This window comes from Galleria mellonella, unplaced genomic scaffold (genome assembly GCF_026898425.1).
Source record: "Galleria mellonella isolate WM207_F2 unplaced genomic scaffold, CSIRO_AGI_GalMel_v1 utg133, whole genome shotgun sequence".
Classification (NCBI taxonomy): Eukaryota; Metazoa; Arthropoda; class Insecta; order Lepidoptera; family Pyralidae; genus Galleria; species Galleria mellonella.
In genome coordinates this window covers 665635-682670 of record NW_026441990.1, presented here as the reverse complement: position 1 = coordinate 682670, position 17036 = coordinate 665635, and the positions used below count along the sequence as shown (strand labels likewise).

The 17036-nt window shown below is 34.0% G+C and overlaps 2 protein-coding genes across 2 annotated transcripts; one reads left to right on the top strand and one right to left on the bottom strand.

Annotated features, from left to right (window-relative positions):
- Positions 1-12271: 12271 nt before the first annotated feature.
- On the bottom strand, positions 12272-12718 carry LOC128202540 (uncharacterized). Its single transcript, XM_052903238.1, has one exon. The coding sequence runs from the start codon at positions 12716-12718 to the stop codon at positions 12272-12274; it is 447 nt and encodes a 148-aa protein (XP_052759198.1).
- A 2073-nt stretch (positions 12719-14791) lies between these two features.
- Positions 14792-15349, top strand: LOC128202539 (uncharacterized). The gene has a single exon (XM_052903237.1). It carries the CDS (start codon positions 14792-14794, stop codon positions 15347-15349), a length of 558 nt encoding a protein of 185 aa, XP_052759197.1.
- Positions 15350-17036: the final 1687 nt, after the last annotated feature.

Here is a 17036-nt window from a genome sequence, read left to right as displayed (position 1 = left end):
AATGAAATTTACTTATAACAAATCGAAACATTCAATTAATTAATCAATTTGTACTACTATTGGACGTCAGGAGAATATCATTTTCATTAAATTCTATTGAAACAGATTATATTAAGCATGAGTAATATGGATACGCATCCTATATCTATATATTGGTTACCTCTGGATATTAATAGCGGAAAAAATGTCATCACCCATTTTGATATCGCCCATATCGGTCGAATATCTATTTTCGAATATATTAAAAGTCTGTTAACTAATATTATTTTTTAAATAACAGACTTTTGACATATTCATAATATAGAGATATTGCTATATATTATCCATATTTAGAGAAATTTCAAATTTGTCAATAACTTTGACTGCTTTATATTTTTATTTTCCCATAATGTAAGTATATTATGACTTTGCTAGCATATTAAATCGTGATTTATCTTAAGTTCATGCTTAAAACATCAAAGTGTCAGTATTGGACATTTCGATCAAAGCGGTTATTTTTAGTGTCGCCATCTGTTAGTGGATAGACGTAAATAACCTCGCTATCGTTGTCTATTCCATAAATATTCATTATTTCTGATTTTCAATCGATTTAAAAAAGAGGTTTTCAATTAGATTGTTTTTTTTTTAATGTTTATTAGCTTATAACTCCGTCAGTTCTAAACCTATCTATCCTATTTAAGAGCTGCGCTCTTGTCGGTGGAGATTTTGTCACTCACTATGATTTTCAGCGAGTCTCTTTACCTCTTAATACGACACGACACCAACTCCTTCCTTGATCTGCATGATGTAACTATGTGCTCAACTGATTTGAAAAATTATTTTTTCCTGAAAGGATATATTTACAGGTTAGTTTTTTTTTTATAAATATTAAAATTAGTTCAGTAGTTTAGTTATTAGATTAAAACAACATCACAAAGAATTCTCATGATTGAAGTTCTTTTTTTTACGGAACACAATGTTTTATTTTATTAAGGCAATATATAGTTATATATTAATTAACATAAAGCAGTATTTCATTAAAGTGTAATTAATATATTTGAAATGTTTATTATTATATTAAACATATCCGTTGTTATTGTTTCATTAATAAAATTCATCGAAATACATTTATTAACTCAGAAGTATTCCTACGTATTTCTGTAGCAATGCCAGATAAAATTAGTACGAGTATAATGAATATTAAAATTTAAATATTACTAGAGGGAGGCTATATACAAAAGTCGTTTGCTAAACACCAGTAGAAACACTAATGGGACAGAGGTACCCAATCTCTGTCCCTCAAACTCACTTTCACATTTATAATATGTATTAATAAGGATATTATATATTATTATTAAATTAAAATATTTATTTACATATAAAAAACAACTACCTATTAAACAAAAGACAAGCAAATTATAAGAGAAATTCAAATAGTAATCCAGTGAGATTAAGTAAAACGATCCCAACTCTAATTTCCCCTAATCATACCATTAGCCTGATAGAAGATACGGCTGGCTAATAAAGAGAAAAGAAACAATTCAATCAAGATGGTCGGCAGTCTGGAACGACTTATTTACTGTTTTAGGTAGATAGATAGATAATTTATTTGCATTACTTACTTACAGCACACAAATTACAACATACATATACAAAAAAGAAAAGCGAGATAACATAAATGATAAAAAAAAAAAATACATAAAGCTAAATACAATTTTCGTTTGTGTGTGTGCCATAGCAATACAAAATGGCCACAACTCAGTTTATTGCTTCGCCCTCAAAAGAGCAAAGCACTGATATTCTGTTGCGGCCAAAGGGAATAGGGTAACAATAAAATAATACTACCAGATTATCCATACAGTAAATAGATAGATATATAGTAAATAGATATGTCAGTTTATCTAGCAGACAAATGGAATATTGAAGTAACTTGCTGGAATGTCTAACTTTTGCCTCTCAGTTAAGGTTTTTTTGTAAATTAATTTTGAAACTTGACTTATTAGCGATCAGTCTTATGGGAGGTGGTATATTGGTCCAACATTTTGTGGCTTGATATCCGAAGCTACCGTTAAAAGCTGCTGTTTTATGGGGATTACAAGCTAGAAGGTACTGTTTGTATTCCGCGGCTTCACTCGATTGAATCAGTATTTAAAGTAGATATATGTTCAGTTTGCAGTTGCTAATCCGCTTGCCAAGTGTGATAACTAGTGGTGAAATCCCACAATAGCAGATTGACGATGGATTGTTAGTAATGTGGACTACCAGCCCTATTGATAAAAATATATCCTATTAGGTTCACCTCCACGTCCTGTGTATATATATATATTTCTTTATAATAGTAATAGAATATATTTTAAATATACAACGCAAGACTAGTCCGGTCCTGACCACAGCGTGGTGCAATCCACGTCGAAACGTAGGCAATAAAGAAGCAGGTATGTAGGTACTATTTACGTGTAAAAGCTTTTACATCGCGTTAAGTCACGATTGTGTATTTAAAATATGTGTAAACAACCCGAAAGTTTAAAATTAACTAGTAGTAGAATATTTCAACAATAGATTAATACTTTCCTTTCGGGGGGAAAGGGATTGTTAGTAATAGAGACTGAGAATCCCATTGCTAGCAATATACCCAACCAGGTCGACCTCCTCGCGGTTCTCCCTGGAAACTATCATGGTTAATTGCTGATGAATTCATCATGATGGGCTAACTGACCTGTTTTCATTCTCATCTATCACCCTTCACTGGTGCTCCGCCAGCATATCCCGTTAGCGCAGGCGGGGTTACCATACCATTTTCACCCATCAAAAAAAAATACTTTCCTTCCTTCCTACTGAAGACATCTGGATAAAGGCGAAAAATTTTTTAAAAACGGCAACAACTTTGAAGTCATTAATTTCCCGATACGTATGTATATAGACATCGGATAACAAATGGACATAAATTTTAAAAGCAATTTTGATTCATTATTTATTATATTTATTTATTATAAATTAAATTATTCTGAATAGAGTTATGTATTAACAAATTATTTATACTTGTTTATAATAAGTTGATGTTAAAAGTAAAAAAAGAATTAAATATACAAATGACTATAATCCCTATTGGGGTAAACAGAAGTATTTGCCGTCTGTTACCGTTGTGGTGAATGCACACGCGACATGTTCGCGTTTCACCGAGTATATTAAAATCCATTGTGACAGGGGTGATTCCAGCGTCGGCACTCGGTTTAATTTGTTTTTTATTTGTATTTTCCATATATTTTTTTATTTGATAACAATAGTTATATTTTTTCAATTTGTAACGAGTCATTTTGTTTAATCAAGCCCCCGATATTGTATTTCGTTTTTAAAATTACAAATGGCAAAATTTGTAAAAATGACACATTTTTACCAGAGGGAGACTTTGTACAAAAGTCGTTTGCTTGGGCACCTCTGTTATATTCATGTTTCTACTGAGAAGCAGTTGTGTTTGCATGGCTGTTTCGGTTTGAAGGGTAGGATATGGCAGTGAATTTACAGGGTACAGAGGAATAACACCTAAATCATGGGTGAAACAGTATACTCTGTTATGTCCATGGTATATGGTTATGTCCATACTGCTCATGTCTATAGGTGATAATTACTACTTTCCATCAGGTGGGCCGTCAGCTTATTTGCCATTCTAAGTTATATAAAAAAATTGTAAAAATGATTATTTTATTATTATACCAGCCATTAACTGTTTACCGCTGAACATAGGAAACCATCATGATTAATCTCTGGTGAATTCGTCACTATACCTTGCTAGCGTATACCCATGGTGCAGACAAGATTTATCATCGTCATCATATTAGCTGTTAACTGACCACTGCTGAACATAGGCCTCACCCATAATGGAGGTTATGCCAGCAGTTGCCACGCTTGGCAGGCAGGTTGACAACAACAATTACGCTTTGATGATGTTTTAAGAGAGACACTGCTGCACATTCCTCGACTAATTGGTACCTTTAGCTGTTCCTTATGACACCTATGGGAAAGAAAAGGGTAGCCTATTCTATGTCAGGAGCACACGGCACATGTTTATTTTTATGTTTAAATATGTTTGTATGTTTGTTACTCAATAGCGCTTAAACTGCTGAGCGAATGTACAATGTTACATACATAATGTTAAGAAAATTATGTATGAAAAATTTATTATTTTTAATACATACATTTCTTAATATACTCTTCACAACATAAATGGACTCTGTTTATTTAGTATCAAGTGGTAAACAATGTATATACCTTCAGATATTAAAAAATATTTTCTAAATTTTTACTAATATGTTATTATAAAGTGAGTTTATTTGTTGCCTTATAGCGCCTAAGTAATTTAACCAATCATTATGGAATATATTGGTATACACATTTACTGTATGATATAGAGAAAGCTTTAGGCTATATTTTAACCCGGTCAATAAACATATCCCGGTTAGGGGGGAAGGGATTGTTAGTAATGGGGATTAGCAACCCCATTGCTAGCAATAAACCCTATCAGGTCGACCTCCTCGCGGTTCCCCCTGGAAACCATCGTGATTGGTTTATTGTTGAATGGGCTAACTGAAGTGCTTCACCCTCATCTATAATCCCTCACTGGTGTAACCAGCGTATACCAATAGCGCAGACAGGGCTACCATTTCATTATCATCCATTAAAAAAAAAAAATTCCGGTAACGCGGACAATATTGCAAGTAAATGCTAGTCGGTTTGTAACTGTTGTAGTTACGAAGTAACAAAAATACAACGGAATTGAAAACTTCCTCCTTTTTTGAAGTTGGTTGTTAATAGACAGTGAAACATCGAATGAACTGGATTCAGAAAGACATGTTCACATCTACCACACAAATATTAATATTTAGAGAGTCCATCCTCCGTTTTCCGTCTGCCCTCATATCATAGAGCATCCGTCTTGTTGAATTTTTGATGACGTAGCTCTGCGAATACAGGATCTCCCAAAAATATAAATTAAAGAATAGTCCAATTTTATATACACTTCAATACGTCATAAAGTTTTTTTTTTATACCTCTATGATGAGAACGTTTATAACAATCCCAAAGATATCTTTTTACGTCATACATTTGGGTTACAATTAAGATTGTGTTCCAAAAAAAATAGTTTTTTTTTTTGTGAAATTGTTACAGTAGTAGTTAGTTTAATTTTTAAATCTAAAATAATTTCGTCACTATTGAGGTATTATAAAAAATGTATGTATGGATTTGTATAGATAGTAATTTAAGATTTTGTTCTGTTTACTACGAGTATTATTATAAATGTTAAAGTGAGTCTATTTGTCATCTCATAGCCTAACCTTTCACTATAAAATAATCCACTAATTTAATATATAATAATTACCGGTTTAGGTCGAGAAATAAAAATAAATGTGTATTTATAAAAAAAATAACAATAAAATAAATAATTAATTGTAATAGTTAATTTTAATCTTTCGCATTGTTTACACATACTTTATGTCTTATCTTGGACCAAGACGTGGTGCAATCCACGTCGAAACGTCGGCAATAAAGAAGCTGGTATGTAGGTACTATTTACCTATAAAAACTTTTATATCGTGTTGAGTTCCGACTGTGTATTTAGAATTTATTATAATTTCTTAGTAATAGATGAAACCACAGTGTTTTTTTTTCTGTTTATAGCGGGAACACTGCCCGCTGGTAATTAATGCTCCTTTCCACTCAAGAGTTTGCTAGAAGAGAACTCTTACAGAGTTAAGCTCGTCTGTTGTACATATTTGATCAAAAATAATACATAAAATTATAATATTTGGTATATATGTACATATATTACAATATATAGGGAAGGACATGGACTATTTATTTATTTATTTTTATCCCGGTGTGTTTACGAGTGGAAGCTGATACGAAATAAATCTTATTACACCCTGAGCTTTATTTAGAAGGGAATTCCTCTGGAAACGAGGGATACTCATAGCGTAGGTGGATGTGGGCGTCATGTCAAACAATTCCTCAGAACTCGTTCCGTTATACAAGCTACAGAACACGTATTAGGGGCAGTCATTCCCCAGATTAAGGTCTTGATACCACTGTAAGTTTAGGATTGTCGAGTATCCGTTGATTTCGAATAAAGACCCAAAATAGGTACAGAATATTATTCAAAAGAAATGTCATCGGAATATAAAATTTTATTTCTATTTATTTATTTTATTCTTTATTGCACAATAAAACTTTGTACAAATGGCGAGCTTAATGCCATATGGCATTCTCTACCAGCTAACCATTGGGTAAAAACAGAAAGCGTATGAAGGGCAGATGTGGTGAAAAATATGTGACAATTATAGTAACACATTAAGGCAATACACAATATAAACATAATACACACAATAGAAATGCACATATAATATATTTATAGGTTTTTTAAATATAATTAATTTAATATACAATGTATTAAAGTTAACTCGGTCAAAATTAAAAAAATAAATTTCTTAAAACTAGTATTAGTTGTTCAATACGAACAAAAACATTGATATAAAATCATTATTGTAAAATACTTTTTTTTTGTTTTTCTTTTGTTTTGTCAGTAATGTTTTGTTTTGTCATTACTTAATCACAATACATGCACGTCAATACATAGCATTTTACTTTTATTTCAATTTAATTCTTATTGATCAATGTTCTTACAAATATATCAATAAAAGAAAAACAACCGTCCAGACAGGAGCTGAACATTAGCAATGATTTCGCAAATAATATGTTTTCATAGAAAACATTTTTATATTACCAAACACTGTAAAAATATTTAAAATTAAAAGGTTTACTACTGTAATCTTTTGGAGGAAACAATAAGGAGTATCTATCTATCTAAAATTCACGAAAAAAAGGACAACCTGTATCTATACCAAGGTCATTACATATATACCTGTTATTATATACTGATCGACGTGACCAAAGCTGCGAGATACAGGTAATATTAATATAATAAATGAGAAAGTTTGCAAAGAGGGATGGGTAAATGGATGTTTGTTATATTCCCTTTATCAGAGGGAGACTTTGGACAAAAGTCGATTGCTTGGGTACCTCTGTCCCATTCGTGTTTCAACCGTGAAGCAGTTGTGTTTGCATGGCTGTGTTTCGGTTTGATGGGTGGGATATAACAGTGAATATACAGGGTACAAAGGAATAACACCGGAATCCTCAGGAATGGCTACGCATGGGGGTATCATGGGCGAAACAGTATACTCTGTTATGTCCATGGTACTGCTTATGTCTAAAGTCGACAGTTACCACTTTTCATCAGGTAGGCCGTCAGCTTGTTTTCCATTCTAAGTTGCATAAAAAAACATCTAGGACTTATATAAAAGTCGACCATCCAGTATTATTTATTTATTTAACTCTTTATTGCATCAGAAACATAAAAATATACAATGACAATTGAATAATTCAAGTGAAATACAGTGACATTAATACAGATTGTAATATACGCATAAAGGTTCAAAAAACAGTTTTAGTTTAGCATCTAAATTTATTTATGTAATATTCCAATTATTCATGTAATATCGCACGTTAGAGATTGTAAAAAACTTTCAATATGAGGTACAAAGGAGAGATATCTAAAATTGGTATCTCCTATACGACCTTCTTGCATTGTTCGCATCCTCTCCAATTATTCTCAACTGGGAATATTGACCACTCGAGAAAAACGACAAATCGGGATCACAAGCCCCTAGATACATACACGAGGGATTAAATAAAAATCCTCTGAGAAGGTTAAGACGCCGACCGAGGCTCGATTCAATTTAATTGGGTCCGTTATATACCCAGTGATCTTTTAGATACAAAGCCAAAGGAATTCCGGGTATATGTACTCGGGTATTTCGGGACTTGTAGTTTTTGTGGCTTTTATTTATTATTATCAGAGCTGAACTGGAAATGGGGACAACTAATTTATATTTGAAGAAACACTCGTGTAACGTACATAGACCGGAATAAAGGGGAGAAAAATGGCATTTATTTGTTAAAATGGTATACCATTAAAAATTAAAATGATTATTTTATATCAAGAACGTGGCAAACAAGTATACAGGGTGGAGAGAGATTGTTAGTAATGGAGACGTTAATGCCCATTGCTAGAAATATATCCTGTCATGCCATGGCGGCTCCCCCTGGAAACCATCAATCAATGAATCAATAACCAGCGTGATTAATTCTTATTGAATCCGTTACAACGGGTTAACTGACCTGGTTTCATCCTCACCTCATCATCCTTCACTGGTGCCCGATCAGTGTATACTGTTAGCGCAGGCTGGATTCATCGCCTACATTATTTATAATCGTAACTCATCATATTCACAATTTGTCACAACCATTTCTTTTGTAGTACTTTTTTGTAGAAACTTTTTCCAAAAGTCGTCTGCTTGGGTACTTATGTCCCATTCGTGTTTCTGTCGTGAAGCAGTTGTGTTTGGCTCACTGGTGCCCCATCAGCGTATATTGATATCGCAGACGGGGTTACCAGACCATTATCATTCACTAATAACAAGTATACATTCCGTCTGATGGCAAATATTGTTCTATATTGTACATAAAAATGATTAAAACATAAATAAAAATGATAAAACACAAATGTACGAGTGTATCTACTCATATTGTGGTTTTGCTATATATTATCTGGATATAAAGCAATACTGTAGACACACAAAATGATCGCTTTACAAATTGCAACGTCCGAGGTCCTACCCACATCACTGTCTGAAACACATACCAATAGTTTGAGTAAGGTCAGGTGAGTTATTTAATTCACTATGTGTATGTTTTTAGACGATTAAAAAATAAAAAAAAAAATTTTGGAAAAATGTTAAATAAATAATTAAAATTAAGTATACATTATTTCCCGTGGGTGTTGTAAGAGGCGACTAAGGGAGGGCGAGGGATGGACAGCAATGTCCGGCTTAAAACATCTCCAAAGGCCAACTGCAGTTGCCGATCCGCTTGCCAAGCGTGGCAACTATTGACAAAACTCCCTAAGGGGAGAATTTATGTTCATCAGTGAACAGTTAAAGTCTGATATGATGATGATGATTATTATTTTGTACTAGATAACTAACTAAATATACATATACATATGTATAACCAGTTATTAATGTAGGCAAATGTAATAATATCTAGTTTATATTTATATAATAAATCGGCAAATTCCCATGTCTGTATTGACGTGGTGAATCAAATTTACCTCGTAATTACAAGATAGTAATGATCTCGTGTCTAAATGAGACGCGGTGCTTCCAAGAATCTCCACTGAAATTATATCTACACAGTAGATAAAATGGAATCAGACTACATTTAATATTAATACTTGCTATAACACAAGACTATATGTGTAAATGAATACAAAAATAGTATAAACTTAGTAAAATAACACATTTATTTATTTATTTATTCATTAGTACAAATATGTACATGGCGGACTTAATGCTAAAAGCATTCTCTCCCAGTCAACCATAGAGAAGTGTCAGAATACTCGAATGCGGTACTGACTACTGCGGTAATTATTGATATACATACATACTAAAATTACATATATAAACGAATAAATATATAATAAACACATAATTCAGTAGAATATAAAAGTATACTATTGCCTATGTCAAGAAAGTTTATGATTCCACTTGTATATATTGTATACAAATTCCATTTAAATTCGTTAAGGTTCAGCAATTTAACAATGATTGAGTACCTAATAAAAATATAAATAAATATCTTTACATTTTTTTGTAATACAGTACAGTACAGTACATCTGTCACGCCTGTCTCCCATTAGGGTAGGCAGAAACAATGGAACGCCAAATGCTTCGATTCAAACAAACCTCTTTCGCTTCTTCCACATTCATCAATCTTGTCATACACGCTCGTCGGTTACGGGTACTTTTAATTTGGCCCTTCTTCAGCACGTCGCCTATTTGGTCGACATACGTCCGTCTAGGGCGGCCCCTACCGACATCTCCATTCATTCTTGCTCGATAAATCTCTTTCGTAATTCTTCTTTCATCCATCCTCTCCAAATGACCAAACCAACGCAACATTCCTTTTTCGATTTTTGTCACTACATCGTCTTTCAGTCCACACTTCTCTCTAATCACACTGTTTCTTACTCTATCTTTTAAAGTAATACCACACATACTTCTCAAAGCTCTCATATATACAGCATATATCTTACTTTATGCTAAATCTGCCATACCCACGATATATATATATATATATATATATATATATATATATATATATATATATATATATATATATATATATATATATAACACTGTTTCCCGCTTTTACTCTCCTCTCAATATCTCTGTCACACTTCCTATCCCTCGTAAACAAAGAACCTAAATATAGAAACTCACTCACTTGCTCCACTTTTTCATCTCCTATCATAATCTGGCATGCCGTTAAACTTTCATTCCTCTCAAAAACCATTACCTTCGTCTTCTTCGCATTTATTTTCATACCTTTTCTTGCATACGCTTCATTCATTATAGTCACCATTTGTTGTAATTCATACTCCGACGATGCAAAAAGTACTTGGTCGTCGGCGTATAAAAGAGTCTTAAACAGAGACTCATTCATCCTGAATCCACAATTAGATCCTTTCAAATCGGTCAAGCAACTGTCCATAAATAGGTTGAACAGCCAAGGAGACGCTACACAGCCCTGTCTAACACCGCGTTCAATGCCAAACTAGTCTGTATAGACTCCATTTATTCTGACACAGGCATTTGAATCCTTATATAAAGATTTGAATGCCCGTATCAAATGGCTGCTCACCCCATACATTGCCAGTGTTGACCATAGTTCATTCCTCTCCACTCTATCATAAGCCTTTTCAAGGTCAACGAAGGCGCAGATAACCTTCTGATGTTGAGCTAAGGTTTTCTCTGTTATGCACCTTAAAGAAAAGACTTGATCCGTACATCCCATACCCTTTCGAAACCCTGCCTGCACATCCCAAATTTTACTTTCCGTTTCATTCATCACTCTTTTAATCAAAATCCTAGCATACAATTTGCCTACAACACTAAGAAGGCTTATTCTGCGGAAATTTTTGCACTCCTGCTGTGACCCGCTGCCTTTATATAGTGGCACAATAACAGCTTTGCCCCAGTCACCTGGAACACAACCGGACCGCCAACATTTATTGAACAGCAGACACAGCAGGTTTACAATGATTTCTCCACCTTCTTTAAGCATTTCGGCAGATATTCTATCGAATCCCGCTGCTTTACCAAATTTCATAATCTTCATTGCATTCATTACCTCATCCATACTTATATCACTTTCACTGTCAACTTCTTCGTCCATTATTTCATTTTCAACATTCTTTCTTTCACTTCCACGTTCAAATAAACTTTCAAAATATCTCTTCCAATAATCTAAGACTTCCTTTTGTTCCATGATAACATTACCATCCATATCCCTTATCACGCCCATTTTCGGATCTCTCTTTTTACCTCTAGCTGTTCGAACTAAATGCCAGAAAAGCTTTTGATTAGCTCGAAAATTTCTAGAGAATTTCCTTTCATACTCATCCTTACATTCCTCTTTCTTTTTCCTTGCTAATTCTTTAACTTTCTTTTTCATTACATCATACTTCTCTTTTGCAATTTTTTCAATGTCACTTACATTACCTTGCATTCTCTTATTAGCTCTGGTAGCTAACAAATCCATCCATGCCTTTTTCTTTAGAGCCACCATTTCTTTCACTTCGCCATCCCACCATACATTCATTCTCATCTTAACATCCTTCCTCTTACTTACACCACAAACTTGAGTAGCTATATCAAAGATTCCGCATTTAAATTCCTTCCAAAATTCTTCTATCTCATAGTTATCTTTCTTCAGTAGCTCTCTAAATCTTTCATTCAATCTTTCTTGATACTGATTTCGAACCTGTTCTTCTGTCAGTCTCTCTACTCTTACTCTTTCTATTTCTGACATACGAACACGTGGACGATGTCGCCATTTATTGAATAAGCCACCTATTCTCGATATCACCAAAAAGTGATCGGTTCCGACATTCGTACCACGATAGACTCTTGTATCCTTCACTTTCGCTCTCAATCGTTCATCCACAATTACAAAATCAATCATACTTCTCTCAGTTTGCCTTTGCCATGTATACATATGAATCAGTTTGTGACTAAACAAAGTATTAGTCACCACCAGATTTCTCTCCAGGCATACTTCTAATAAACTTTCACCATTTTCATTCACTCTTTTATCTCCAAACATTCCTAAATTCCTTTCATATCCATCGCGATATTTCCACCCAGCCATTAAAATCACCTATCAAAATAATTCTTTCATTCTCCTTACATTTAGTCATAATCTCCCTTACACTATCCCAGAAATCCTCTCTGACCTTTGGTGGCTTGGACATATCCGGGGCATAAGCGCAAAGGAGAAAAATACGGGTCAAACTAACTTTCAATCGTATCCAGAGGAGTCTAGGACTTACAAATTCAAATTCTTTAACAGATGCATTCATTCTCTCTGACAAAATAACTCCCACTCCTTGGCTGCTTCTTTCAGAGTCATTAACTCCGGACCAGTACCCAGTATATCGGTCATAAGTAGTAATAGAGCAGCCTTTCTTTTTTGTTTCACTTACTCCTAATACATCAATTCTTCTTTCACTCATCATCTCACATACTTCGTCTATTTTACTATCCATACCTCCACAAACATGCATCGTTTTTTGTAATCTAGATTTAATTTTTTGTTCGTAATTGATAAACTCAAAAAATAGTTAACCGATGTATAAATTCTTTCACCTATTTTACTTTCAGAAGAACCGCGAGTATCCAATGCAGGTCGTTTATTTAAAATAACATCCCACCGTTGGGCACGAGTTTCTATATCACATATACATAACTATACATATATAATAAAGAATCATCATCTTTATATCAGCTTTTAACTGACCACTGCTGAACATAAGCCTCCCTTTAGGAGGGGGTTTTGACAGTAGTTGCCTCTCTCTCCCTTAGTCGCCTCTTACGACACCACCAACGGGAAAAAAAGAGGTGGCCTAATCTATGCCGGGACCACACGGGACGATAAAGAATATGTACAAATATATCAAACCCATTTCGCTAATTTGAAATAATTCAAAGCCAAATGCTTCAATTCAAATGAAGTATTGAATTTGAAATTATGAATCCCACATTTATTTTTACGTAATCCATGCCAATGTAGATAAACTTGCAAAATCCTTTTCAGAAGGCATGTATATTTCTTCAAAGTCTGCGAAAACTAACTGGCTAAGTACGTTCTTACTGCTATAATAGATTCATTAACTTGCTACGGAACTACACGAAGACTGTTTTACATGAAATGAAGTAAATTCGTGGTAGAATATTCAAGCTTAATAGGTCGAGGACAACCTTGACTTTAAAATATACTTTTTTTAAGGTAGTAAGTAAAAGAAATGATTCATTAAAAATAATCAAGGAACAACAACTGTGTGTTTTCGTAGCAATATTTTTTTTAATGGATAATAATGGAATGATAACCCAGTCTGCACTAACGGTAGGGGAGAGTGGGGGAATTGAGAACGGCGGGTAATTGGGAACAGCTAGGTAAATAATACTTCCCCCCACATTACACCGTCCCGCGCTTATTCAACGGACGCATCCAGTGCCCCTTAGTGTACACCAAATAGTAAGAGTGAAAGGCCACATGTACCCTGTCACGGTAAGTCGAACAATGTTTTTTGCATTTCTTTTATAATTTTTGTCGTGTCTTATAATAGGTGTAACTATCATATTTTTGAATTCAAAGGCACCATATTTTGTTATTATTATGCATGTACTATCTGCTTCCAAACCCTACGTGATTGAAGGTTATCAAAAATACTATTGAGGATGGCGGCTATTTTGATATATATTGACTACTTTGGGCAATTGGGAATGGCGTCAGGCGGGTAATTGGGAACGTTTTCAATTACCCCTCGCGTTCTTAGTTTACTCCTAGTGCTGCTGGTTAATTATGTAAAAATGTTTTAACTTTAAAAATTGTTTTAGATGCCTCGAAACTATATACGAAAGACTGAATCGAAATACAAAATTGAAGATCTTCGCCATGCAGTTGAAGATGTTAGAAGTAAGAAGCTCACATTAGGCCAAGCTGCTACCAAATATTCAATACCAAAATCAACATTATTCAAACAATTAAAACAAAATAAAGTCAAGACACTAAAAAAAGGTCGATCTGCTGTATTTAATAGAGAACAAGAAGACCAGCTAGAAAAATATATACTTGATTGCTGCAAGACTTTTTATAGAATAACACCAAGTTCATTACGTAAAATTGCTTTTCGATTTGCTGAAGCTAATAAGCTGAAACACAATTTTAACAAAGAAACCCAGCTAGCAGGCAAAGACTGGTACTATGGCTTCATGTCTCGACATCCTTCCATCAGTTTACGGATACCAGGAGCTATTTCACTTAATAGAATAACAGCTTTTAACGTCACCGAAGTGAATCTGTTTTTTGATCAACTAAAAATGATCCAAACAAAACACAATATACCTGGTCATCGTATTTTTAATATTGATGAAACTGGCATTAACACAGTTAAAAAAATTACACAATTTTAGCTCTAAAGGGTTTAAAACAGATAGCCAAAGCGACAAGTGGAGAACGTGGTGTCACAACAACAGTAGTTTGTGCTGTCAGTGCTAGTGGTGTATATGTACCTCCCATGCTTATCTTCAAAAGAAAAAGAATGAATGGACTGTTAATTTAAGGCTGTAATAGCGACATGATTGCCACGGTTTCTGATTCCGGTTGGATAAATGAGTCCATTTTTCTTGATTACTTGCGACACTTTATTTCTTTCGTAAAACCTACCAAAGAAGAACCAGTATTATTAATACTTGATAATCACGAAAGTCATATCAGCCTGGGAGCATACAAGCTTTTTCGAGAACATTACTTGCAAGTTCTTTCTTTGCCTCCCCATGTATCTCACAAAATGCAGCCACTAGATCTCACAATCTTTAGTTCACTGAAGATAGCATACAATAAGGAATGTGAGTTGTACATGGTTAAAATCCTGGGAAACGAATATACCCAATACGAGATATGGAGAACTTTTTACAAAGGCGTAAATAAAACAGCTAAAATAAGCAAGGCTGTCAGTGGATTTAGAGCCGCTGGAATTTATCCTATTAATCCTGACAAATTTAAAGACATCTTTGAGAATATGACATCTAATCAATCCTACATCAGTCAGATTCAAGAATGCGATGCTCATAAAACTACAGCTGAGCAAAGTTTAAATTTATCCGATAACACTGTCAGCCAAAGTAAAATGTAAACTGTGCCTCTTGCCGAAATCATTAATGTGCCTATCATTCCTAAAACAAGAACCACTTCTGTGCGACAGAATAAGAGACATTCTCAAATTTTATCCAGCTCACCGATAAAAATTGAACTTGAGGGAAAGCAGAAAAAACAAAATGAGAGAAAAGCTAAAAAAGTTCCGAATAAAACACTAAAAAAAGAACATTAAAACCATAAAAAAAAATCCAAGAGTCAAGGGTAAAGGAGTGAAAAATTTAAAAAAGGAAAATAAGTTTGAAGAAGAGTTTTATTGTATAATGTATAACGAAAAATATGAATCTCCGCCGACAGAGGATTGGATTATGTGCGTCATCTGTAAACTCTGGGCACATGAAAAATGTACTGCTGGTGAGACTAGTCTAGGGTACGTGTGTGATATGTGCCAACCAAAAAAACTATAGTTTATTATAAAGATTTAATTGTGTCGTTTCTAATTACCCCATACCGTTCCCATTTACCCCTCGGGATGATCTCAATTACCCCATAGGGTATCGGGTAAAAAGAAACGACAACGTTTTTTGTTTTCGTTAAAATTTCTAATGAAACGTTGATTCTTGAGAGTTTTTCTGTAACTGATAAGTAGATAGATAAGTAAAGTTTATATTGTAATAAAAGTTGCTATATCTAAGACTTTTTTCTATTATTTTTGGACGTTGGAAGTTAAGTGTTCCCAATTCCCCCACTTTCCCCTATATACTGAAGGGAGAAGGATTGTTAGTAATGGGGACGTTAATCCCCCATTGCTAGCAATATACCCTATCAGGTTGACCTCCACGCGGTTCCCCCTGGAAACCATTGTGATTAATTTTGTCAAACTCATCGCGATGGACTAACTAACCTGACTTCATTCTCACTTATCAGCCTTCACTGATGCCCCGCCAGTGTATACCGTTAGCGCAGGCGGGGTTACCATTCCATTATCATCCATTTGAATAACAGTATACACTAGCAGGGCACGCATTGAGGATGAAAAGGAAATTAATCACGATGGTTTCCAGGGGAACCTCGTGGAGGTCGACCTGATAGGGTATACTGATAGCAAAGGGGACTAACCTATTACTAACAATCCTTTCTCACCTATGACAACAAATTGTTGATTTGGTAGTGATAAACTGTTTAAATCTCCTCACTAAATGCGTACCTAATGCGTACATAACTATTTGTCTGTGGCATTGAATATATAATCCTTGTAGATCTACTGGATAGGTATTTTACAATGTAAATTTTGCGACTTTTTTAACACTACTTGTAATCTTCACAAATGTCTATATAGATATTTTTATAATTTAAAATTGTTTTCCGTCAAAAATATTTTGAATTAAAAACTAAACAACTGAATCGATTTTAATTATATTTTTATAGGACTAATCTGTAAATATATAGGTGATATAATGAGGATATTTTAGCCCCTTATCTATAATTTTACTTCATATTATATATTTCAAAGATGGGTTACAGCAGTGAAATTGTTCAGATGCAACCGTTCCACAGCTGCTTGGCGGCAGAACTACGTGTTGCTATGGATATTTGGCTTAATAATGTATGTAGGTGACGCTTCTGGGAGTTGAGAACTATTTTTGTTTGTAAAATAGTAGCTAGGTTAGTTGTAAACTCGTGAAATGTATATAAAGCCTAAACCAATGAGTAGTAGGTATGAAAAT

What these genes read in the sequence shown, in the direction of transcription:
- LOC128202539 (XM_052903237.1), top strand. Translation starts at nt 14,792, where the DNA reads ATGATTGCCACGGTTTCTGATTCCGGTTGGATAAATGAGTCCATTTTT.
- LOC128202540 (XM_052903238.1), bottom strand. Translation starts at nt 12,718, where the DNA reads ATGCATGTTTGTGGAGGTATGGATAGTAAAATAGACGAAGTATGTGAG.